The 27,782-nt window shown below is 43.3% G+C and overlaps 1 protein-coding gene across 1 annotated transcript in view; it reads right to left on the bottom strand.

The window, feature by feature from the left end:
- Window positions 1-1,028: 1,028 nt before the first annotated feature.
- Window positions 1,029-27,782, bottom strand: part of LOC126997872 (polycystin family receptor for egg jelly-like) — a 345,158-nt gene continuing 318,404 nt past the window's right edge. The window contains exons 39-44 of the mRNA XM_050859085.1: window positions 20,847-21,000; window positions 19,740-19,878; window positions 9,657-9,741; window positions 4,089-4,281; window positions 2,384-2,513; window positions 1,029-1,323 (exon numbers count right to left, since the gene is read on the bottom strand). Coding sequence (XP_050715042.1) covers window positions 1,313-1,323; window positions 2,384-2,513; window positions 4,089-4,281; window positions 9,657-9,741; window positions 19,740-19,878; window positions 20,847-21,000 — 712 coding nt within the window. The 3' untranslated portion in view covers window positions 1,029-1,312. The remainder of the gene's footprint in view (window positions 1,324-2,383; window positions 2,514-4,088; window positions 4,282-9,656; window positions 9,742-19,739; window positions 19,879-20,846; window positions 21,001-27,782) is intronic.

Below are 27,782 nucleotides of genomic sequence, written 5' to 3'. Positions count from 1 at the left end.
ACCAACTTACAGATAACAGGAGCTGGACTTTCTATCGTTTGACAGTGATAGGACAAAACGTACTTGTGAAGATTACAATCGTCTTTGCAACTTGTGATATTACTGCCTTGTTAGCTTTGTAGTTCTCAACAGAATGTCTTGTGATAGTGTTATTTCACAAGAAGCTGCTCTACCAGATAATGACAGTTTTTTCAGTTGTTAGGATAGGACGATGAAGACAATGGCACAGCTTTACATGACTTTACTCCTGACCCATTCCTCTGTTTATTTTGCAATAGGAGTTTGTGTTGAAAAGTAATGACAGTTTTACTTCATCATACTCTTCTTATTCATTCATGTTATTCAGTTATTCATCTAGAGACTACTGTAGATGAAAATGAAACGGATTTACCGTACTGCCTATTAGCAGTCCTATGTTTTTTTTTTTTCATTAATTTTTATTAGAAACTAGTGTATAAGATAATATCATAAATTTACCCTAGTATCTTTCCATACTCAGGGCTCTCTTACTGTTTTATGTTTTATGATTATAGAAATTAATGTACACATAATATCTAGGCTTCCCTTATCCCTCTCAATAATCATGACTGTGATACTGTTACTCCTCTAAAGGAACTGTACAAGTCAGACAGCATTACCTTGTTCGTGTAGTCCCATTTAATGTCTCCTTCCTTAATAAAGGCGTTTCTGAAGTTGGCCACCATGCGGTAGGAGGACTCGTCCCTCTCGCCGTACGTCAGGATCATTACCATAAACACAAATATGAAGTAAGCGCCTACGTCCCTTAGGACCAGCGTCATCTCTCGCTCCTTTACAATCTTGACACGCAACTCATCCAGCATCGAAGTGTCCTTGTTTCCGGGGATACTGTGTACCTTCCTCGGATAGGTGGGGTCAAGTGGCTCTGTTGTGCACGGGGAGGGAAAACATTATGGTTAATATTGAACTTAGAGGAAATGCAAAGACTGACTTAGGTTTAAATCAGTTCATCAGAGTAGAATCCAAACGTTTATTTTTAAATTAAGGCAACATAAATAAAGGTACATTTAAAGAGTTGTCATGTGTTTTCGTCAGCATGTGGGGCTACTGCATCATTCTTAAAGACGTTATCTAAACCACTTTGTAAATTTCACATGTCGAGCAGTTTCTTTCTTAGGGGAGGCGGTGGCTGAGTGGTCAGCGTGGGCGCGTGGTAATCTGGAAACTGCTTTCAAGTCACGCCCTCAGCTACACAATGACAAATTTTCAGCCATCGCTGAATGTCCGAAGACAACTCACACGCCGTCCTCATGATCACTTCTCAATCCAGACTTTAGCGAAACTCTGTGGAAGATGAATTGGGTCTCTGCGGGGCAGAATGAGCCAAACAAGAATGACATAACTTTAAAATACTTGCCCGCGCCACTAATGGGCTAGCGCCAACAACCTGGGCTCATCAAGAATGTCTGGCTATGAGCCAAGCCAAAAATAAATTAACAAGTTCATCTGAGCACCGGTACACCTTTTCTAATAAAACATGAAATATTTTAGACGACATACGCTCAGGTATATGAGCGGAGAAAGCTGGTGCAGACACTATCAAACGTCTAGTTACACCTGACGATAATAATGAAAAATATCACAAATTTGACCAAAGTCTCATATATTCGAGCCAAAGCTGCACGCCAGAGTAATACTAAAAGAGCTGATCAAGAGTGATACAAATTGCACACAGGTAAAGGTGGGTACATAAAATAAAACTGCGCGTGGCTGTGGTGCTCAGCTCCGAACCGTTGGTCATTTGAGCTAGTAGTAAGTAAGAACCCATTACCCCGGGACAGGGGCCAACGTGAAATCCGGCATTGCCACAGTTTATCATCCCCAGACTTCCCCAGGTACCCATTCATTGATCAGCCCAAAAGGGAGGATGAACAGCTGGGTGAGCTACAAGCTGATTCCTCGGGCCGGGATTCGAACCCGGGTCAGCGGAGCTGACCACTGCTCCACAGAGGCGCAAGGCTTCAACATTTACAACAAAACATTGACTCATCAATATTTTCCAAGGCACATATGTATATCTAATTCTTTCAACTTACCTATGCTTGGAAGGTGCTATAACTTCTAATTCAACAGAAATCTGTACTTCCAGCAAATTCGTTCCGTCATGTTACTTGTAGGTTGCATTAATTTATTAGTATGTATTTTATGTTGTGTCATACTTGTCTCATCATTTTTCAACGTATGTAACGCTACGCATGCAAGTAACAAGAAACTTTGACATAAAATTATTAATACAAGAAAACAACTTACAACAATACAAAATGTTGTTAATACTTGTCCATTTTTTTTTAGACTTGAGTAACAAGAAACACCTCTTACAAGATTACTTCAAGAAAGAACTCACCAAGATGCTGCCACTCTTCGTCCATTTCAAGGTCTGGCTCCACTTCATCGAAGTCAATGTCATCGGCATCCACCGCCCAGAATTCCTTCCTCTTGCAGCAGGAGGCCGTCACCGCCGCGCCAAACAACACCTTTCCATGAGACGCACGAGCCATACAATTACTAGATGGCTATTTGCCATGAGATCAAATAAGTAATGCTACACAACATTATTGTGAAAAAGTATTCTGAAAGAGATATTGGTTCCCGACACTTTATTTGTCCTGAAAGACATGTCTGAATGGTAGTCGTATATTGTTGAAATGTTGCTTGTTAACAATGATAAGTGGAAGAACTTAACTCTAGAGACGTCTGTCAGCTATCCTAATAAACACAACTTTTTTGGTTAAGGTGAAAGTGCTGTGAGGGTGTTTCACTTCATTTTTTAGTTATCAACTATGTTTGTCAAAGTAAACCTAATGTATTCTACTACTGGCTTCATTGTTATCAGCTGGGAGTCGGTGGCTAAATGGTCAGCGTGAGGGGACAGTGTGCTGAAGGACCCAGGTTCAGGTTCCACCCGCCACTACAAGCTGACAATTTTCAGTCATCACCGAATGGCCTGATGGCCACCTATCAACTCGGACTCTAGAAAAATCTCTAAAAAATTATCAAATGTAGCTCCAAGGGGCAGAATGAGCCGCTACAAGCTGGCAATTTTCAGTCATCATCAAGTGGACTAAAACTACCCACATACTGTTCTGATGATTATATATCAACTCTATCGAAAATAGATCAAGTGGGACCCTGTGGGTCAGCATGAGCCAAGCAAGACACTTTGAAACACTTGCCTGCTCCACTAACGGGCTGGGGCTGACCAGTCTATCCCAACAAAAAAGCCTATAAACCAAACATAAAAACAAAACGTAAAGAAAAAACTGATTTAATTGCACAATGTCAATCCTTGTTGATTGAAAGATGGCTAATATTACATAGATTTTTAAGAAAAGAAAGAATACTGGGTATTTACAGGCCTAGAAAGCTATTTTAGGATTCATAGGTTGGATTCCTCCCAGAAAAAAAAAATCTTGTCAAACCACCTGACCTTGATTTTGACTTCTCAGTTTACGACGAAAACGGGTATAATATACCAGGACGTATGCAATCGTATGACATTTGATATTTTTCATAATATATTTTTGGTGAAATTGCTGTTGGTGTTTTCTATCTACATTTATCAATGCAGGATCAACAAACATTTATGTCTGGTCCACAAAGATGAATACGAGTTTCCATATGGTAAGGCACTTAAGTAGACTACTGCTGGGTGAACTGGTGTATGGAGTGTACTGATTGAGCGATGAATGAATCAAGTACTGACAAGCACAACAAGAATAGCAGCAACAGCAATAACAAAAACAAAACAATCCCAATAACAATGAAATATAACTGGTAAAATAGGTGAACTGAGACGCGCACAGTTTGTTAAGTGAAGCAGGTAACAACGATAATGAATAACAAAGAAGGAACGTCAGGATATTATATTATTTTGCCAAACAATGATGTAATATATTATTTTATAATGAACCTCCGACTATGCACATTTAGGAATGACCTTTTTATAGATTTCAATAAGATTATAGAAAAGAAAGAAAAAATGTTACAAAAGGAAGTGCAAAAAGTAAAAATAGAAATGGGACATAAGAAATCTAACGCTGAGTACCCACCATGAGAGGCTCCACCACCAGGATGGACATGAGGAATGTTACGAGAAGGGAAGTGAGCCAGCGACTCGTCTTTTCAGCACCAAACTGGAGAGCGTAGGCCCACACGAAGAACACGGAGATGCCGATCACTGCCAGAACCAAAAGCCAGGCCAGAGCGCGGCCCCACCACCCCAGCACGAATGGCCTCTCATGCCTGCCGGAGGATGAAGATATATTGCTCATGAGTATGAGGGGACGATGAAGAGCAGGAACTACGCTTGGTGAGGATTAATGAAGAATATCAAGAGTGTAAAGGGAAGACCACTATTAACTCCTCAACTCCAACATAGCCCCGGAACACCTCACTCGACCTACACTCATCCCGAGCGAGGCTTCACACTACCCGCAGCGGAACGCCTCGAACGCCCTGCCCGAGCTCCACCGGCGCGAGTGGGGGGGCCCTGACGTCAGCAGCCGAAGCAACCTCGGACGTTGGTGCGCTGAGGACGGGAGACGACTCCAGAACTCGGTCGAGCCAGCTCGCTAGGCACTGGCTCCCCTTCACCACCTAACGAGTCCTCCACCTGACGAGGCTGCTGCCGCGTTACGCCCGGCCCGGCACTGCCCTCCATCACTCAGCCGTAGCACCGCCGCGGTCTACCCGGGGAAGACACTGTTGGCCCCGAGACCAAATACCCGGGCCGCCCTTGCTGGCCTTACCACGCCGGCCTGCCTACCTGTCTTCCGTGGGCTGTATGAGCGGCCTCACCACGCCGGCCGTCCTACCTGTCTCCCGTGGGCTGTGTGAGCGGCCTTACCACACCGGCCGTCCTACCTGTCTCCCGTGGGCTGTGCGAGCTGAAGTGCATATTAAAGACTTGAGTTAACATCTTGCGTATCGCTTCTCCTGACTACACTGTGAAAGGGGGGGGGAGCAAAACACCTGGCTCAGAAGGAGAACTGTTAGCCCGGAACAGTCTTGGGCCCCTGCAGTTTCGAGTCCTTCACAAAGAGTGACGGGAGATAATCAAGAGAAGGACATGGCGAGGTTAAATACATCAAGAGTGTGAGCAGAAAGGTTCACCTCATTATTACTTCACATCTGTTTAGTACGTTTTAATGGTTTGCCTTTGTTTTTGTGGAAAAAAGGAGTGTGGGTCTCCATTTTTTTCTGGGAAGGGGAGGAGAAAAATGAAGGAGCTCCTTAGGGTGGTATCTGTTAATATGAATTGCTTAAATGATAAATGCAAGAGGTAAATAATAGAAACATTAGTGAAAAGAAGTTAACGTGTTTGGTGTCGGTGAAACTCTCCTGAAGGTACGTTGTGTTAGTGAAAACAATGTTGCAGAGAAACTGTGGGCAGGTGAAGGAGTAGTGTGGCCACGAATAGAAAACGGAAAAGGGAAGGAAGTGAGCCATACTGGTTTCCACACGGGCATTGATTGATTATTGGAACGTTTGGTCTTGGCGCCGCAATGCAAGGTCATGTGGCGCCGAATAAATGATTAAATAAACTAAATTTAAAAATTTCAACAAACAGTAATTTATTAAAAACAAGGTAAAAGAAGGACTCAATAAAAAGACAATAAAACCTACAGGAGGTTGAGGACGCAGATCTGACTCGACTTGACACCGAAGACAATCCCCCATCATCCCCTGTCACTAACGACGAAATCAACGAAATCATAACTCACTTGAAGACTTTCCCCGGCCAGAGCGGAATTAACAAGAAAATACTAAAACACCTACCACTAGAAGCCATCACAGGGCTCAAACACATTTTCAATGCCTCACTAGCCTCTGGCTATTTTCCTGATAAATTTAAGGAAGCGATGATTAAACTGATCCCCAAACATGGCAAAACACCTCACCTCCCCACCAATTTTAGACCAATCTCATTACTCGAAGTCCCCGGAAATTTTTTTGAGAGAATCAATAACAGACGACTGCGAATTTATTTAGGACAAAACGACTTGTATAATCAACTTCAATTCGGATTTGGATCTGGCCGGGGCACGACCCACGCCTTGGCTCTGGCGACAGAGGCCATAGCGCAGCGGAAAGCAGACTCAGGACAATGTCACGTCGTCCTGAGGGACATCTCGAAGGCATATGGCAAAGTTTGGCACGCAGGGCTTAAGTACAAAATCTTACACCTCGGACTTCCTTCCTCTACTGATAAGCTTCTTTGCGAATTCTTAGAGGATAGGGAGGCGAGGATAAGACTTGGAACAGCGCTGGGCGACTACTTTTCACTGCACTGCGGTGTCCCATAGGGCAGCGTGCTCTCCCTGACTTTTTTCACAATCTACACTCAGTATACCCCCCTCCAGTAAGAGGCATTAACGTTGCCTACGCTGATGACATCACGCAGATCATTGGACACCCAGGACGCTCTAAGGCTATGGCTCAGAGGGCCACAGCTACTGAAATTGAAACACAAAACCGCTACGAAAACAAATGGAAGACCAAAACAAACACCAACAAATTTACAATATTAAGTCTTGGCGCACGCCAGCAAGAGGAAATTATCACTAACGATGATGTACACCTAACGCAAAATAAGGACAAAATACTCGGACTAAAAATTACCAATCGGGGATACATTGAACATATAGAAGATAGAAAGACCTTTGCAACACAAACACTCCACAGACTACCGATTCACCAACATGTCCACCAAAATGAAGACACAACTCGAAAAAACATCTCATTCAAAGTACAACACTAACTTCCCAAGCAGCCTGGAGAAAATAAACAGCTTCCCTAACCCATTATATCACTGAAAACCCCCGACACAGAAACTCCACTAAACACCAACGATTATGTAACACATTATCAATACTCAAATTACATGTCTATAATATGTAACACATGCCTAGTTTAGCTAGCTACCGTAAACCTTGATGTTATTATATTCACAAATATATTATTCAAACAATTGTAATCCTCTGCAGCATGAAATTGTCACTACCATTGTTTATGTAAAACCAACTAAAAGAGAAATGATGCACCTAAATAAAGCCCGCCCACCACTTTCCTCTTCTACTGCATTTCCCTCCTACTTTGCCTTCCACTCCCCCCTGTTCCTCCCTTCACCTTCTTTCCTAAAAAAAAAAAAAATAAAAAAAAATAAAAAAAAAAAAAAAAAAAAGACGCAAGCCTCCTGTAGGAAGCCATAAACGTCATGTCCCGGCAAGAGTGCCTTCTCCCCCAGCACCAGAGAGAGAGAGAGAGAGAGAGAGAGAGAGAGAGAGAGAGAGAGAGAGAGAGAGAGAGAAACTCCCATCTCCGCCCCGACACCGGGGAGGTACCGATCTCGCAGGTCCCCCAGGGCATTGGTGGTGGAAGGTCGAGGTGCAGACAGTCACAGAACCGACCGTTTCCGGCTGTCTTGACACACCTATTTAGGTTTCAGCGCTATAGTTGTTCTAATAGGGTAGGCGGTGGCGTAGGTGGTAGCGTACTGGGCCCACATTCACCGCGTGATGGACGACGCGGGTTCGAATCCCCACGCTACCACTCGGATTTTTCAGTCACCGCCGAGTGGCTTAAAACTACCCACATGCTGTCCTGAAGACCACCCATCAACCCGGACTCTAGAGGAAGCCGTCCAAGCGAATCAAGAACGAGTTCCGGGGGGCAGCATAAGCCAATGCAAGATGGCGCCACTATAAACACTCGCCTGCGCCAGAACGGGCTGGGCCGACCATCAGGCCCCACCTGGAAGAAGCCTTGGGCCGACCATCAGGCCCCACCAGGAAGATGCCTACCGGCGCAACAGGCAGCGACGTAAAAAAAAAAAAAAAAAAAAAAAAAAAAAATGTCGAGATCAATCAGACATGTTTATAGTAGAGGCAGACCTATCTGGATGAGTAACGCAGCGCATTCGACCACCCCGAGCTTCATCCTTCTTTCCCTCTTCCTGAATAATCCTTATCTCCAATGAACGTGGCAAACCTTGAGGACGGACGTCTCATAGGAGGAGTTTTAGCCATTTCTAGCTAGCTACAATCCCCTGTTGTTGGGGTTAGTTAAGTTCATGAGCGTATAATGATGGTGAGGTTGAAGCACACCTGGGGCTTCATATCTCTTATTGCAATGTACGTCCCTTCCGCCCTTCTGAGATGTGTGGCATGCAGGTCCTTCAGCCTTTCGAGATGTTACACAGTAGTGTTGCGCCTCGAGATTCTTTTTGACATGACATGAAGCTTGTGTTACAACATCAAGCCTGTGGTCAGTTGCAAAGAACTCAGCACTCCGGTAAACCCTGCAATTCTGAAGGATTCTCCAACGAGTACTTACGAGGATGTGGTCAATCTCCTTAGCTACTCCTCCGGCATCACTATACCAGGGCCATCAGTGCAGCTCTGGTCTCTGATACTAGTAACCCGCATTTCTCAACCTTCTGGATTTTGCAAAATTTAGGAAGAGAGAGCTGTTGATGTTCCTGGTAACAGAACCAGGGAGACCAACACATAGCTCGTAGCCAACCCTGTCAGTGCCAGTAGTAGCATTGAAGTCGCCCAGGACAATGAGTGCGTTCCGGAGAGGGCACTGGTCTAATACGGAGTCGAGTTTGGCGTAGAACATATCTTCATGCAGTTTCTCGCATCTCGCAAGAGCGTACACTGCAACAAGAGACATGAAGCCCAGTGTGTGCTTCAGCCTCACTCGCATTATACGCTCATCAACCGGAGCAACCACAACCACAAATGGCAGCAGTTGGCTGGAGATGCCAATAGCTACCCCCTTTACATGGAAACCATTCCTCATGCCGGACCATCAGAAGGTGTACCCCCCCCTTACTGATCTCGCCACTGCCAGGCCTTCTCGTCTCAGACAGTGCCACTATCTCCACCCTCAGCCTTCTGAGCTCATTTGCAAGGTAGGGAGTCGATCATCGTCTGAGAGGCTCCGTACGTTCCAAGAGCCCACACGCAGAGCCCTCCGTAGGTTAACCCCGGGCCTGGTTTTGCGGGCGGGGGCTGCATCTCACCACCACGGCCATCCCCAAAACAAAAAGAGGGGCTAGGGGGTACTTCCTCCTTCGAGGTGCAGGGGTCCCGTAGGCTTTGCCCTGCACCCGTCACTGACGGCAGGCTCCCCGGATGCGGGTGCATCGTGGAAGCCTGCCGCGCGGTCGGGTCCCCCAGCAAGACCGGATCGGGGTCGAGGCTCGTGCCCCGACCCCGACCTCTACTTTTTAATTTGTTTTTGGCAAATGATAACTTTTAGTAGGAGGAGGGGATGCAAACCCCTCCCCCCAATCAGCCCAGATCAGGGGCTGGCCTGACTGCTTACCATAGGACAGGGGCGCAGGACCCCTGGGAGGATTAATCCTCCGGTTACCCAAAGAAAGATGCATGAACAGGAGAGAGAGAGAGAAAGGCCCTGGAGCCAATAAACAGCGGACAACAGAGGCTGATTGTATATGTATATATTGTTGTCTGGATGCTTGATGCAATGCCGGCTTCATTTTGGTTATGTATATGGGTGATAAAGTATAAAACCTATAATTTTCTCTCTCTCTCTCTCTCTCTCTCTCTCTCTCTCTCTCTCTCTCTCTCTCTCTCTCTCTCTCTCACCTCTCGTCGGTGTTGGTCAGACTCAACACATGCTTGGTTTTGGTGTGCTGTTCAGGTTCCTCTCGCGGCAGGCCCACATCTTCTCCTGGAACATGCAACAGACAAGACAACCTAAGTATATATTTATAGTAACGTTTTATTGAGCTCCTTCAGGATAATACATTTTTATAATCTTGCTTTATTGTAGAATATTAAATTTCAGTATTGTTTATTCCTATTTTCCCCACTGGGTGTCTCCTCCATGCCAACTGGTTTAGTGACCTCGCAGGTGCAAACATTGATGGAAATAATTTCCCTATTCAGATGCTAAAGTGCGACTGAACAGTACCTGGGAACATATGATAAGAATATTGATAAATATTTGATTAACTGTTGACTCTTGATTTACAGAAGAGATACAAACTATGCAGGTGCAGATAAATTTTAGTACGTGTACTTTGGGAATACTGGATGAAATCTCTTATGGATAAGGAATGGACACACCTGCTGGAACTGTTGTCATAAATAGATGGGGGAATATTTAATTATCGCAATCCTCACTCTTTATACTAACAGAAAGCGGCAGCATGAGGCAGGAAATTATATTTCATAATGCACTGACAGTCACTGAGCCACTGCTTCGATCCATGTCACTTTTTTTCAATTTCAGCTTGTAGCGCCTGTAGGCTTTCTTGATGGGACCTGAATATAGATAGGAATATACATGAAGGTTGGCTCCAGTCCGTCAGTGGTGCAGGCAAGTGTTTATAGTGGCGCCATCTTGCTTGACACATGATGTCCCTGAAACTCATCTTTGCTCCACTCTAGAGAGTTTCGCTACAGTCTGGGTTGATGATATATGGTCTTCAGCACATCATTTTTAAGCTATTAGGCAATGAATAATTATTGTCAGCTTATAGCGGCGATCAGGATTTGAACCCGGGTCCTCCAGGACACTGCACCCTCGACCACTCAGCTGGCAGACTCCCTAATCCACCGGTGGAAGCGCAATTCTTGTTTTTTTTTTTTTTTTTTTTTTTTTTACCGCAAAGGAGACAGCTCAAGGGCACAAAAAAGTAAACATTAATAAAAAAAAAAAAGCCCGCTACTCGCTGCTCCCAAAAAGAATCCAAAGAGGTGGCCGAAAGATAAGTCAGTTTCGGGAGGAGAGTATGTCTGAAGAGTGTGTCTGAACTGTGCAGGATCCACTTGATATAATCCGGAGGATGTCTCGAGACTACGTGAAATATGAAGGGTTCACTTTCTCAGGAGTGAAGTAAGCTTTAGAGTTCGCAAAATATCCACTTTTTTTTCTGACATGGTCTGAATAATCCTTGAAGAGTGAAAGATCCACTTTATCGGATCTGAAGCAAGCCTGAAGTTTCTCCATTGTGAAAGGTCCACTTACTCTGATATGAAATATAAATGAAGAGTCTGCTAAGTATGAAGGGACCAACTGATCTGGTATGAAATATGTATGAACAGTCCGAAAATAAAGTGAAGCATCCTCATACTCCGACATTAAATATTTTTGAATAATTCGAAAAATGGGAAGCGTCAACTTGAAGTCTGAAAAATGTGAATAGACCTCTTACTCTGAAATGAAGTATGTTTAAAGAATGCAAAAAGTGTGAAGGATCCACTTACTCTAATATATAGTATGTTTCAAATGTCCATGAAATGTGATCGGTCCGTTTGTCTTTGCATGAAGTATATTTGAAGACCCGGTAGGAAGGGGTCAGTTATTCAATGAGCCCATACGTGCCGCCCAACACTGGTTGTAAACATCGCTGGCAACGTGTTAGGTTAAAATTAACATGTACGAAACAGAGGTGAAGCAAAGGGTGTACACACGAGGCAAGTGAGTCGCCAGCATGATGTTGGCCTGAGATGACTCAGTACCAGTAGCAGCGGCAGGGGTAATACGGTCTTGTCTGATTTGTCGGAGGTTCCAAATGCGTCCGTTACTAATACAGAAAACTGTACAGTAGGGGAGGGTATCATAAGTAATATTGGATGTAGCTCAACACTAAATTAGTGGAACACTACAACGTTCTTAGTATGTCTATATCCATTGTTTTTGCAAGTCTTTTGCTCATCTACCATTATTGTCCCGAATTTATAATCACTATTATTTACATCTTCTTCCGCACAAAAGAAAATTGGTGTTCGAATGAAGTGTCTTAGTCGGCTGGAAAGATATTTTGATACTGAGCACTTGAAAGAGTACAAGTCATAGGAAGATGAATATATAAATATAGTGGACTAGCAAAAGGGATGGAAGAATGAAGACATTGGTTAACTCTTGCATAAGGAATTTGGACAGCATAGAGATTAGTTAGAATACTACCGGGACCATACGCTCAGAGGAGCATCACCTCACTCACACTCCCCCTCTACTTCCGGCTGTCCCCCAAGATATTTCCCACGCAGCTACTATGTCCATTTCAAGTCCCTCCTGGTAGGATCGATCGACTAGTTCTTCAATGAGTTACCTTGGGGTCCTCCATACAGGATTGTCTCGTACAGAAAGATCCATTTGAGAAGATCAACATCCAGGAGGTATGGCACATGTCCAGATAGCCAGAGTTGGCGTTCACGAATTAAGCTGGCGGCTAAGAGACTCGACTTTTTATCCGCCTGTAATGCCATATATTCGTGTTGAGTGACTCCATAGCACCGTGGGCCTGGCCAATTCGAGTGACTTTCTGGTAAGACTTATCATTGTTATACACTACATTTCCAAGGTATGTGAAACTTTTGGTGACTTCGACATATTCATCACACGCATGAACAGACTGAACTGTGTCATCCGGCAAGCCTACAAACTCCTGTACCAGGACCTCTAGCGATTATGCAGTATCATCACCAAAAACCAAGGTCAGTGATTTTGATGTTGCAAACAGATGCCCCGAGTTTGATCAACAACAATGCCTAATAACCAGTCCATGCAAGTGTTGAAAAGTGATGGAGCAAGGACTCACACCCACTCCTGAAATAAAAGGGAAGAAGCCAGAGACGCCTCCCCAACATTTAACAATATTCTCAGTCCCTCAATAATTTCAGCAGGAATGCCCCGCAGAATGTCCCAGAGTGCTTCACAATGCACGGAGTCGATAGCAATCTCAAGATCGACATACGATGCGAGTAGCCCCTGTTGAAACTCACGTCGGCGTTCCAAAAGTACGCGAAGTGCTAGGATCCGGTCATTTTTTGACTAGGCGGGCAGGAACCCGGATTGCTCAGGTCTCTGAAACTTTAACAGATAAGGTCGAATTCGCTTCGGTTGTAGATGAGCGAACACTTTTCGCTTACACTGAACAGTGTAATACCACGGTAATTGTTCAGTCTTGTTAGTTCCCTTTCTATTTACAGTTAGGTCCTCTCTTTCGATCTTCTGTGGATATTTTCACGTAGGCTGACTGCTCTTCTGACCTTGCTAACCGCCCCTCCTCCCTGCCGTGGCCCCACTTCACATGACTTTCTACTCAAGCTCATCCCTATACTGTCCAAATGGAACAATTTTCCTTCATCTGTATTTCCTCCTTCCAACGACTTAAACACTTTCAAGAGGAGAGTATCGGGACACCTCTCCCAAAATTGACATCCCCGTTAGCCACTCTTCTGAACTCTCTTTTTACAGGGGCAGTTATAGCGGGTTGTTTTTCCATTATTGTTTTCTTGTTTTTTCTTGTCCTTGAGCTGCTTCCTTTGGTGTAAAACAAAAATAAATTCAGTCAAGAGGCACTCGTCTGACACCAGACTGCCACACTACAGACGGCACCGCATTCAATCATTGGATCATTTTTTCACCCCCGGCTTTCAACATCTCCGCACTGGTATGACAGACCATAAATTACTTTTCACCCTTCAACTTCCTCACAGCCTATTTCACCTCCGCAAGAGAAAGGGTGTTTCGTCTATTGGTGGATCAGCAACCGCCAGCTGTAACCCTGCCAGAGGGAGCTGTTTGCTTGGGGGCTTTGCCATGTACAACTGCTCAACATTCTCCGCCCAACGAGCCCAGTACTCATACGCATCTTGTACTATCTGCCCATCAGCCGTTCCGATAGTACTCGTCTGAACTGTGGATTTGGAACGATGCTTCTTCAGAGCTCGGAAGGCAGGTCTAATGTCATTTGCGTTTAGACAACCCTCGACATATTCACCGAGACCTCTGATATACCTCTCCTTATTCTCAGAAGGGTTCTAGTCCGTGACAGTTCTGTATTCCTCAGAGTCCCTCAGCAGGGAGCCCGACTCTTCTAGTATATTCTTCAGTGTCTCCCTCGAGGCAACTTCACTCCTTGATCTTGGACGCTCTCCAATGCATTCCTCGGTAGCCTTTAACTTTTTTTTTCCCGAAGTGCGGAGTTCGTTGCGACCGACCACAAACTTGTTGGACAACTGAGAGTACGCATCAGGTCCGAAAAATTTCCAGATGCAACCCTCCGTGCCTCCATCTTGAGAAACTGAAGGATTGGGCGTGTGCTTAGGACTAGGTAGTGGCAGTGTCAAATCGATCTCAAGTGCTTGGTACTCTGAAGGACCCTGAAGAATTGTGGGATGCCTTTAAAAGTGTAACTCTCAAAGCTGCCGAAGAGTGCACTGGTGAACGTACAAGGTCTAGGAATAGAGTTGTCTCGAGGGAGACAGTGAAGAATATAGAGGAAATTCGTGATGGCAGGCTGGCTGGGAACTTGAATGCTGCGAGAACCTTTTGAGGAGGGATATGGAGAGGTTTGCCAGAGGTCTCGCTGAGGAAGTCAATGGTTGTCTAAATGCAAACGATCCTAGACTTGCATTCCGAGCTCTGAAAAAGCTCCGATCCTAATTCACATCTTACATGAGTACTATCCAAACGGCAAATGGGCAGTTAGTATGAGATGTGAATTGGTACTAGGTTTATTAGGTGAGTACCTTGGGCAGTTGTACACGGCAAAACCCCCAAGCAGACAGTTCCCTCTGGTTTGGTTACAGAGGGCAGCTGTTTATCCACAAATACACGAAACTCCACGGAGACCCAAGTCATGAAGCTGCTTTAATATCCCATAAATCCTTATGTCGTGTCGTAAGCCTTCTCGAGGTCAAAGAAAATGCACACCATGTGTTGTCTGTCTGCAAACGAACGGCAGATAGCTGACTCAAGAAGCATGAGGGCGTCTACTGTTGTTCTCATCTTCCGAAACCCTGACTGGTAAGGAGACAGGTGGCCATTGCTCTCTAGATGGTATACCAGACGAAAATTTATCATCTTCTCCAGGAGTTTGGAGAGGCAGGATGTTAGAGGAATGGGTCGGTAGTGTAAGGCCTGTGACATCCTTCTCAGGTTTATGGAGGGGAAGCACAATGGCTTTGCGGCACCCACTTGGCATGATGCCAGTCTGCCAGACTATGTTGTATATTTGGAGCAACAGAGTCATGGTGATAGGACTAAGGTGTCGGATATGGGATATTATTGGGGCCCGGCGACGTGTCGTTGCAGCGGGAAAGAGCTGATTGTAGTTTCCGCATGGAGAAGGGAAAGTTGTATATTTCAGTGTTGAGGGATGAAAAGTCCAGCTGGCGTCTCCTGTTCTTCCAAGTGCCGGCGTACTTCCTCTCTGGAAAAGGACAAGTGACTGACAGGGCTGCAACAATTACCGTGGTATTACACTGCTCAGTGTGCCGGGCAAGGTGCTCGCTCATCTGTTGCGAATTCGATCTCATTTTGTAAAGTTTCAGAGACCTGAGCAATCTGGGGTCAAGCCTGGGAAATAAATAAAAAAAAATTACTGCATCATAGCACTTCTTGTCCTTGTGGGACCCCAACGTGGGTTTCGCCAGTGGTTACTCGCAACCAATGTTGATCTCAAGGTGTTTGACTCAGTGCATCATGAGGCACTCTGGAACATTCTTCGGATCATTGTCATTAATTCAAGGATCAATGACAACGACCTTTACTCTGGGATAGAGAGTGCTGTAAAGTGTGGGGAAGACGCTTCCGACTTCTCCCCTGTCAATTTAGGAGTGAAGCAGGGGTATGGCCTTGCTCCCTCTCTTTTCAACACTTGAATATACTGGGTATTAATACAAGTTACTGATCAAATCATTGCAGATTATCTATTGGCAGCACCGATGTGATTGACCTTGTTTATGTTGTTTATGTACTTCTCGCTGAATCGCTTGAGGTCTTGGTGATGACTCTTGAAGTGGTGCATTATGAAGCGAAGACACTGAGAGTGAAGATCTCCTAACAACAGTTGCGCTAGACATATCGAAAGCTTTCGATAGAGTCTGGCACAACTCTTTGCTATCTAAACTGCCCTCTTTCGGATTATATCCCTCTCTCTGTTCCTTTATCTCCAGTTTCCTTTCCGGCCATGTGAGTTTTAAGCCACTCGGCGGCGGCTGAAATATCCCAGCTTGGTGGCACCGGTCGGGGATTGAACTCGCGTCCTCCTGAACGCGGGGCCGTCTCGCTATCTATTCAGCCACCGCCTCCCCCAATCATCAATCATCAATGATCTTTCCATAATAAACTGTCCTATCCACTCATACACTGATGACTCCACTTTGCATTATTCAACTTCTTTCACCTTGTGTCCTTCAATGCCTCAAAAACCCAGTTTTTTCACCTATCAACTCGACACAATCTTCGACAACATCCAGCTGTCACCTTCAACACTAAATATCCTCAGTCTATCCTTAACTCAAAATCTCAACTGGAAACTTCACATCTCCTCTCTTACTAAATCAGCTTCCTCGAGGTTGGGCGTTCTGTATCGTCTCCGCCAGCTCTTCTCCCCCGCACAGATGCTTTCCATATATAGGGGCCCTGTCCGCCCTCGTATGGAGTATGCATCTCACGTGTGGGGGGGCTCCACTCACACAGCTCTTCTGGACAGAGTGGAGTCTATGGGCCGCTTTCACAGTCGTTTTTTTTTTTTTTCATCGTTATCAATGGCGCCGATCGACGCTATAGTTTTCCACGTGAAACTGGCCGAAACTGGCGGCTGCAGAGGAAGCGAGAAGTGTTGAGTGTGTGGTAAGGTGCGGGGCTAGGCTAATCCCGTAGCCGCCACTACCCCATCGGCCAGTTTTAAGAGGAAATTCTATAGCGGCGATCGCCGCCATTGGTAACGATCAAAACAAACAAAACGACTGTGAAAGCGGCCCTAAGAGCCGTACCAAGAGTCACGAAGGTTTAGCGACGAAGATCGAAGGGAAGGACGGTGCGTATCTATAGTTACTAGAATTTTTGGAACTAAGGTCTGCGAGAGAGACGAAGGGAAGGCAAGGTCTACCCCGTGTCTTCCCTTATACCTTCAAGGAAAAATATGTTTATTTTCCAAATTTGGCGTGGCAAATAGTTGCGGTTCAGTTAAAACAACCTGATAAAATATTTTCCCTAATTGGAAAGTCGTATATTATAGTTGCAGCGAATATGTTTGTCTTATTTACAACAACAGCACGCGCCTTCAAACACAGAGGAACCAGCCAGCAGGCGGGAACCTTCGTGGCTCTGCAAGTGCAAACAAAGGGTATCTTAATAATTTACTGCATGCAAATAACGATTAATATTGGAAAGTATAACATGAAATACTAAATAATAACTGTTGAATGCGATGCTTGGCTATTTCGAATATATTAGGCTACCCATGTTATTTATACATGCAACATCAAAATTCCTTATGTATAGACACTTGCAGAGTCGTATGTCACTTTATATCCCTTAATGAGATGAAATATGAGTATCTGAAAGGCTATAGATCGTTCGAGTATGATCAAACTATATACTGTTTGATATACAAATTGTTTCTTCGTGTCCTTGTATGGTATATTATCCACGCAAATCTGCTTGCGGTTCATATACGATGGTTTGAGGATTTTTTGGATACACAAACATTCAAATGATCTTCACGCAATCACAAACTCACAATGCGCAGGTGCCACATCTACGTTCATGAGTGGACAGATGGAATGAAACGGATAATATTATGGCTGTAATAGAACAATGGAGGTATTATACCTCCATGAATAGCACTATGTGTTTGTATGTGTGTGCGTGCATTAGATCTGGTAGGTGAAAGGAAGGTTGCAGTGTGTGTATGTGCATTTACCTTCCCGAGCGATTTGTGGTAATAATTGAAGGTACGGTCTGAGGCCGTGCCTACATTGTCGAAGGGAAGATACGCGGCTCGACCTTTATGACTCTTGGTACGGGCCTAAGGCTCTTCGTCTCATCAGCTCTCCTCCTCTTACTGACAGCCTTCTACCTCTTAAATTCTGCCGCCATGTTGCCTCTCTTTTTATCTTCTATCGATATTTTCATGCTGACTGCTCTTCTGAACTTGCTAACTGCATGCCTTCCCCCCTCCTGAGGCCCCGCTGCACACGACTTTCTACCTACACATGCTCATCCCTATAGTGTTCAAATCCCTTATGCAAGAGTTAACCAGCATCCCCATTCTTTCATCCCCTCCACTGGTAAACTATGGGACAGTCTTCCTTCGTCTGTATTTCCTCCTGCCTATGATTTGACCTCTTTCAAGAAGAGTGGATCAAGACACCACCTGAAATTGACTTCTCTTTTGGCTACTCTTTACTTTCTACTTTTGTGGGAGCGGCGGGTAGCGGGCTTTTTTTTTTGTACTTTTTGTTGCCCTTGAGCCGCATCCTTTGATGTAAAAAAAAAAAAAAAAACTAGCCAGTCGTTTGGAGGTTTACCGGATGACACCGCTCAGTCTTTTCAGGCATGTGGTGAATACATTAAAGTCACTGAAACTTTCACATACCTTGGTAACGTAGTACATAACAGTGGTGGGGTTGTTATTAAGTCACTCGATGGAATTGCCTTGCCCACGGTGTTATGGAGTCGCTCAACACGATATATATGCAGGCAACAAGGATTCGATGCTTAAGTCCCTTATGCCCCCTGTCTTACTCTATAGAATCAGGGGTTCCCAAACTGGGGTACATGTACCCGCAGGGGTACATTTGCACGTTTCAGGGGGTACATTTGGTCTGAAGGAAACAATTACTTGCACAATACATGGTGTTGTAATCTGCACTCAGATTGTACTTTTCTCATTTTCTTTGTGTTGATTAGTATATAAGACAGCGCTAAAGAGCAGTACATTTCATTATTATAAAATAAGAAACACAGGGCGGCAGTTATTTTTAATTCGTCCGCGCTCATGTTGAGTTAGTGCGATGCATTAAAATAAGAATACCTGAGTTTTGTTCATTAATGTTTTGGATAATAATAATAAAAAGGTATGTATTGTATGTGCTGGATCAAAATATCAGTTACCTTAGTAATTGCTTTATTTCTGTTTTCATCATTTAAGATGCCTATGTAATCTAAACATGAAGACTTTAATAAACTTAAAATATCAAAATATTTAAATGTCCTTTTTTACTATCAAGCTTAATTTTTAGTGTTAGGGGTACATGGGAACCTATAAAAAGAGTCTAAGGGTACTGAGGAACAAAAAGTTTGGGAACCCCTGCTATAGATGGATGTGAGACAGTGAATAGCGACATGAGGAGGCGTGTAGATGCCTTTGGTGCCACGTGCCTTCGCAAGATTATGGGGTATCGCAGTGGTGACTGTGCCGAACCAGGTACTGCTTTATGAAACATAATCGAGGTATGTCGCCAGCATAGTCCGTGCTCTCCATTTCCGGTTATTTGGCACGAGGGAGACTTCCCGGACGTCTACCCTAAAGAAGGAAGATACCAAAGGGATGCCCACGTAACTCATGGGTGGGCATGTTGATCGATCCTGCCAAAAGTGGCTTTAAATGGGAAGGGTAACTGCGTGGGGACCGTCGTGGTTGGAGGCGACAGATGTGTGAGGCGACGCTCCCCCTTGCCTATGCAACTCGAAAGTTAGTTAGGTAACATGCTTGCAGCATATTCGTCAATGTGTTTCTAACGTGTTCGCCAACAAATGTTCGGAGGCAGGTGTCTTCCAGCATTAAGTAATTGTAAAGTCCTTGAAGAGTGAAGTGATCGATTACTATAGCATGATATTTGAAGAGCACGTGAAGTATACTGGGTTTAACTCTTTCTGACACGAAGGGTAAGGAGTCTGTGAAGTGTGAAGGGTCCACTTACTTTGACACTGCTGCTGGTCATGCCTGGCGGTGAAGGCTCTGGAGTATGGCTTCACCCGTGGCTGTGACGTCCTGTACAGCCAAATGATGAGCTGGATCACTGGGTAGACCACAAGAAGAGAAGCCAAGCCCACTGATGCCTGTACAATGTGAGGGATGCCATCTCTCTCTCTCTCTCTCTCTCTCTCTCTCTCTCTCTCTCTCTCTCTCTCTCCAATTTCTTTTCTTTTTTAACCTCGATAATTTCTGATTCTATGGTCTTGTGCCGCGGCCACACTGGAAGGGAGAAAGCGAGCGAGAGCGAGAGCGATGAACTTAATACATTATAATCAATCGAGGTGGCCACACTGGCAGCGAGCAGGTAAGGGTAAGGGTAAGGGTGATAAGCGAGGAAGCAGGGAGAGTTGACGAAGACCTTTTTTCGCGCGAGATCGCTGGGTCAGAAGGAGTGACATCACAGACATGTTTCGATATTAATTACCATAACTCAACTCATACACTAGATAGGACATTTTGGTTAACGCAGCAGTGATTACAGAACCCGAACATGTTTGTGAGTACTCAGTAAAACAAAAACTAAATAAATTGTGACTAGTTAAATTTAAAGAATCCCTCTGTAATGTTTATGTCACATTTTACGTATAGCTACTATTTGCAGCGGCTATGAAATTACTACTGAAATAATCTCTTCTATCTTATTAAGAAAAGCCTCCTGAACGCGATGTGGTATACAGATTTTTCATAAAATGCCGAATAAGTGAAGCACGGAACTATTTATAAAAACATTTCACCTCATCCGTCGTGTGCGTCGACGGGGGTGGGTGCGAGAGGTGTGGCCGAGGCCTTACATTTGTTTTCATGTTGTAGTTTGAACTTCCTTGTGTCGAAAAAAACTTTCAGATATACATTGAAACTAAACGAAGACCTGCTGTAATGTTAGCTACTCAATTGGTTTATGCCATACAGTAGAGTACCATGGATTTGTGATGTATGTCAAAGCTCAGTTAATGGTATAGAAACAGATTAATCAAACCATCCTTAGTATGGCATTAGGATGTGAAAGGACTAAGTCACAAAGTCTTATCAGTGGGCGAACATGCATCCTTACCTTTTCAGTAGTCAAAGAGAAAGGCCCAAGTACGAAGAAGCCTTGACCCATCGGTTCATCAGGGATGGTGGAGTACCACATGGCACTGCATAACATCGAGAGGTAGACAAAGCCTGCACACACTGCAGTGCGCTCCACACGAGTGTACCGAGACCTGGGTCAGTAGACATTACTTTGTAAACACTGCACTCACACTTTGCATCATATATGTTAACTTCTTTGAAATATGTCTCTCAGTTCGCTGTTTTTTGTTAAAGCACTATCAAGACATTTCTCTAGAACTTATCGCATTAATTTAATTATCCTTCTTAATCACAGAAACATAATTTATATTATTTATTTATTCATTTTTTTTATCTTATTAAAAAAATAAGCATACTTTTTTTCATTAATGAAGCCCCCCTCCCAAAAAAAATAAAAGTACTTAGCAATTTTCAAAAGATCTCGTTATTTTTACCAAAAAATATATATATAAAAGGAAATATTTACTCAACAATTGCAAAAATACTATACATTGATTTTTTTATGAAATATAAAAAAAGTATACCCCCCAAAAATTGTGAAACTTGCAGATACCTCACCTACATAAACTAAATAATGATACAATTTTGTTGACAAATAACGAATAAAATTGAGTTAGGGATATGTCTAGAAGCATGAGAAGAAGGAATTGAGAAGAAATATGAGATACGCAATGATGAAAATCTTTCTGATTGATTTGACATCAGGTATAAAGATGAGCGAGATGTGCATTACATTAATCAGTATTCCTGATATGAAGGATATTTTCTCAATGACAAACTATAAGATGCCTGAAGTCATTTAATGAAAAAAAAAGATATGTTTGTGAATCAGAAGCAACGTTGGGAGTGTAGTAACCTAGGGAGCAATATTACATTAGAAAAGTGCATGCAATCAGGCTAGAGTTGTCACAATTAAGAAAAAAAAAATCATTTAGGCATAATTATTGCTAATTATCCACACACATCACATTTTAGCGGGCAAAACTCATTAATACAAGTTGGGTGGCATTTATATGCACATTGTCGAAGTAAGAGTGCTAATACATGTGATCTAGCTAAGCAATGTGCTTACAAATAAAAATTTAATTAATAAATAGAAGGCTGTCATTTAGAGTTGGGGAACCTTTGACTGTCCGAAAGGGCTGTGTGGAACCCCTCGTCACACGATATGCACAGTCCATCCCAACGCCTTTTATATGGAGATAATCAAGTTATGGGGAAAAAATCTGGTTGACACGATCGATGCACAACGCCTAAGTACAAGAAAGCTGATTTAGCTGTATACATGATATGGAATTTCCAGTTAAGATTTTCAGTGATCGGGAAACTAATAATATTAATGCAGAAGAAGAATGCAGCTGAGGGTTGTTGGAGAACAGTGGGACAAATACTTGGGAGAGTTTCACGAGTAGGCCATCAATAGTTTCTATGTACAGCAAGATTATCTACTTATGTTTATTGCTGTTTTAATATTGTACAGCACTTGAAATTTCTCTCTCTCTCTCTCTCTCTCTCTCTCTCTCTCTCTCTCTCTCTCTCTCTCTCTCAAACACACACACACACACACACACACACACACATACACATTTCTACTTCAACACAATTACTAGCCTATTTTTCCGTGCTTTTACTAATCCCATAACTATTTTCCTCAACGTGGGAGACGATGTGTGTGTGTGTGTGTGTGTGTGTGTGAGAGAGAGAGAGAGAGAGAGAGAGAGAGAGAGAGAGATTCAAGGGCTGTACAATATTAAAACAGAAATATATAAAAGTAGATAACATTGCTGTACATTTTTTTTTTCAACAACAATGGAAGCAGCTCAAATTTTGTTTTACAGTACAGAGAGCAACTCAAGGGCAACAAAAAGAGGATGTAAAAAAAAGCCCGCTAACTGTTGCTCTCATATAGTGATAAGTATATATAGAGTAGCCAAAAGAGAGGTCAATTTCGGATGGAGAGGTGTCTTGATACACTCTTCTTGAAAGAGGTCAAGTCATAGGCAGGAGGAAATACAGAAGGAAGACTGTTCCAGAGTTTACCAGTGAAGGGGATGAAAGAATGGAGATGCTGGTTAACTCTTGCATAAGGGGTTTGGACATTATAGGGATGAGCATGAGTAGAAAGTCGTGTGCAGCGGGGCCGCGGGAGCGGGGGAGGCATGCAGTCAGCAAGTTCAGAAGTGCAGTCAGCATGAAAATATCGATAGAAGAGAAAGAAATGCAACATGGCGGCGGAATTTAAAAGGTAGAAGGCTGTCAGTAATAGGAGGAGAGCTGATGAGTATGGTTTGTTTCCCGAGATTCCGGACACTTTTCAAGGTTTAATAATCCCGGGATATTTTTGCACATCCCGGGATGAAACTAAGTACAAAAATAAGGGCAAATTTGACTGCAGGATGGGTGTGGACTTGTGGTTCTATTTATATTTATATACAGGGTGTCCTGTGAAGAATGTTGTGTGTGTGTGTGTGTGTGTGTGTGTGTGAAGGAAGGAATTAGTGTTTATGTATTCTCTTGAATATTATAAAGCAGCCATGGCACTCCCGTTACCCGTAACAGAGCTCGTATAATGAACACCATGTCTGCATATTCCACGTTGCTGTATGTATACGGCATTGAGATGAGCGTGACAACTTAACAAAATTACAAAAGAAGCAACACACTTTCCCTCCTCGCGAGTGGCCGACCGGTGACGGTTGACAGTAAACTGTCTGTCTGTCTGTCTGCCCGCACAGCTGATCGCTGTTGCCATAGTTCCCAACGTTTTAGCTACTGATTGCTACGATGATACATGACTTTTTTTATATTGGATATTTTCTGTCATTAAGTACTCTTTTCATTTCACTGAGTACAAATGGAAACAGCGATAATGAACTATAATACATTGTCAATCGCATTGGAATTCGGAAGCATATTTTAGCTCTTATTCTTATTCCTTTTACTTTGATGAGAAACAAAGTGTATGCTGGAAATTTGGAATTAAACATTAAGTGGAATGAATAAGACAGTCAATCTACAGTAATATTTCTGCATATCTATTAATGTTAAGCACATCAAAAACTTGAAAGGGAAACTAGGTATAATGTGCAATTTCAGACAAATGAAAATCCCGGGAATTCCCGGGATCCCGAGATTAGGGCTAATTTTATCCCGGAATCTCGGGACATAGAAAAAGGTCCAAAAACGACAATCCCTACTGATGAGACGAAGAGCCTTGCGGCCATAGTTTTAGACTTCCCATTCCCATCCCATCCCCATCCCTTACCCGTGGCCATAAACCGTAGTGTAAAGCGTCCCCATGTGGTTGGGGTTGTTTTACGCTACCCCGTGAGGGTGCGGATGGGGTGGGAAAAGTGTTGACTCCGCGGGGTAGAGTGCGGGACAACTTCGGCTTTTGCTTCGTATATTTCATGAGTAAATGGTGTTTTATTTGTTATTATAGAAGGACATATATTGAAAAGCATCAGAATATTTGTGTGACTGATATTATATCGCAAACTTTTCTAAAGTTAATATATATTTTTTAGTTTGTAAAGACTCTGGTGTTTCCAGCAAAAGACGGCAGATTGATGACTAAATATGGCATTATTATGGGAATACTTAACCTATACCATACAAAATAGCATTTCTTGGCGACCACCTTGATTTAAGACAAAAATGCCATAAATGACACGACCTGGCAACTCCGGTGTGGCTGCCCAGGTGTGTGACGAGTCATGGATACCAACCTGTCTCATAAATTAACTTACCCGCGTTACTTGTTATTTACTTGTAGATCAACAACGCTATTGTTTTTTTTTTATGATAATTTATATAATGTATATGAATACAATGGTGTGTAAAAAATGCATTATTTATTTCGTTTTCTGTAATTATTGGTTTGAAAGTGCTGCCAACATTATTATGACGTGCGGATTGGTCCCTCATATCTGTCCCGGGGATGGGAAGGTGACGGGGCGGCTTGTCCATACCCCAGTCCCGCGTATGGGGATGGGGACGGGCAGGGAATGGGGAAGACTAACACTATGGCCGTTAGACTCCACTCTGTCCAGAAAAACTGTGCGAGTGGAGCCCCCCCACACGTGAGATGCATACTCCATACGAGGGCGGACAAGGCCCCTATATTATATGGAAAGCATCTGAGCGGGGGAGAATAACTGGCGGAGGCGATACAGAACGCCCAACCTCGAGGAAGCTAATTTAGTAAGAAAGGAGATGTGTGAAGCTCCCAGTTGAGATTTTGAGCTAAGGATAAACCGAGGATATTTAGTGTTGAAGAAGGTGACAGCTGAGTGTTGTCGAATAATAGGGGATAGGTTTTTGGAAGATTGTGTCGAGTTGATAGATGGAGAAATTGGGTTTTTGAGGCATTGAAGGATACAAGGTTCCTTTTACCGAAATCATAAATGATAGCAAGGTCTAAGGTTAAGCGTTCTGCAGGCTCAAGTCTGGAGTCTTGTAATTCCTGTTGAGAGGGTCTTCTGTTGAAAGAAGTTGAATAATGCAGAGTGGCATCATCAGCGTATGAGTGGATAGGACAGTTTGTTAAAGAAAGATCATTAATGAATAACAGGAAGAGAGTGGATGATAGGACAGTGCCCTTTGGAACACCTCTGTTGATAGGTTTAGGGGAAGAACAGTGACCGTCTACCACAGCAGAGACAGAACGGCCGGAAAGGAAACTGGAGATAAAGGAACAGAGAAAAGGATATAATCCGAAAGAGGGCAATTTAAAAAGCAAAAACTTGTGCAACAAGATAGTGTTGAAAAAGAAAACTAGCTAACCACTGCTCCCACAAAAGACGAAGTAAAGAGTACCCATAAGAGAGGTCCATTTCGGGTGGAGAGGTGTCTTGATACACTTCTGTTAACAGAGGTCAATTCATAGGCAGGAGGAAATACAGACGGAGGAATTGTAAACGAAGAGTGAAGCTGATGATGTTGATATTGGCTTCTTCATGTCCAAATTCTTCATCCTTCTGACCAATCATCTTCACATTCACATCATCATCATGTGATGAACAAAGAAGGCCAATGAGTTGCTTTTTGTTGTTGACATTCTTCATGAGCATATTCCTAGCTGGCAGAGAAGTGGTCATTGTCACTTTGATGTCAGGATGTCCAGATGTACGTCTCTCACGTTCTTGGGACTTGATGGATCCCTCCTGGTACCGGTCAAATATAACATTCACCTCATAAATTCGAGATACTGATTCGCTGAAGTTAGCTGCCAGCTGTTCCACTGTTGCATTCTTTGGCCAGGAGACGTGGTACAGCATTGCATTACCATCAATGAATGGTTGAATGCTTCAATAGTGCAAGATGGCTGACAAGAGAGAATGTGTTGCCTTTCCTCATATCACCATATTCATCGAATAGACTGAATGGGATGGGTGCCAGTTCATAACTGAGGACATCCTTTAAGTCAAGGTCCCTGTGAGCACTTGTCACGAGCATTCCTGCATACAACCTTTCTGTGTCATACACTGTCTTGTTTCCGACTCTGACATCTTCAATGACTTAATTTCAAGAAGATGAAACTGGGAGCAGTGTCTGAATCTTACAACGGCTTACTAATTCGCTTATAAAAGAGGGGGTACTTATTTGCCCCTATAAAAAAATTGGCCCAGGGGTGCCAGAGTGGCATCCGTCGGATTCTTGTTCAGGACATGTGGAAGAGCAATAAACAACCAAAAAACCTTGTATAGCCTATACCCTAGAGCAACGTTCAGCTAAATAAAAAAAACACCCGTCTCCTGAACTGTAATGTAGAGTTGCCGGCGTAAGAATGGATAGGATAGTTTGTTTTGGAAAGTAGATCATCAATGAACAACAGGAAGAGGTTAGGAGGTAGGACAGAGCCCTGTGGGTCACCACTGTTAATACGTTTAAGAGGAAGAACACTGCCCGTCTACCATAGCGGAGATAGAACGGCCAGAAAAGACTGATGATAAAGGAACAGAGAAAAGGATAGAATCCGTAGGAGGGTAGTTTGGATTTTGGAAAGGAAAGAGTTGTGCCAAACTCTATCAAAGGCTTTTGATATGTCTAGCGCAACAGCAAAAGTTTCACTGAAACGACTGAGAGGATGACCAAGAGTCAGTTAGAAAGGCAAGGAGATCACCATTAGAATGACCCTTGCAGAACCCATACTATTGATAGCATACTCGTGAATCTCTCTCTCTCTCTCTCTCTCTCTCTCTCTCTCTCTCTCTCTCTCTCTCTCTCTCTTCTCACACACACAAACACACACACATTAACATTTTAACTTTAGTTCTATTAGCTTAGCTTTCCATATTTTTTTCTCATTCCGCAACAATTCCATATTTTTATCTAGAATATTGTAACGTAGAAGACGGTGTGTGTGTGTGTGTGTGTGTCAGGAGAGGCTATCAATAGTTTCTCTATATAGCGATAACTTATTAGTATACTATTATTATTAGTAGTAGTAGTATATTGTACAACACCAATTTACCGTTTACCGTTTACCGTCGATGAGGTTTCAGGCCCTGCTCCGCCGCTGATGCAGCGCTCTACGAGGGCCGTCAACAATCACAACGTTAGCCTCAATAATAGTCTTCGAGGCACTTATTCTCAAACATCGTAGTGAGTGATTGAGTCTTAAATGCTTTCACGAAAAATATCACATATAACCATTAGTTCAGTTTTCGTGTCTAATGTTTAATATATTTTCATCAGAGTGTCACAATTAAATTTCCAACGATTATTTCCAACACACTGAACATCCATCACACAAAATTTATCGTTGAGTACAGACACTGATTAATAGCCATGATCGGTCATGTTACGAATTCTCTCTATTTCAGTCTGGGGAACTACACAACACTGGTCATTCGCTGAGTGGTTGATTTCAGGCTTCTTGTACCTCACACAGTTAATGCACTTTTTCTCA

This window comes from Eriocheir sinensis, chromosome 13, assembly GCF_024679095.1.
Source record: "Eriocheir sinensis breed Jianghai 21 chromosome 13, ASM2467909v1, whole genome shotgun sequence".
Taxonomy (NCBI): domain Eukaryota; kingdom Metazoa; phylum Arthropoda; class Malacostraca; order Decapoda; family Varunidae; genus Eriocheir; species Eriocheir sinensis.
Note: the sequence above shows the minus strand (reverse complement) of the source record. Positions and strands in the feature narration are given on the sequence as shown.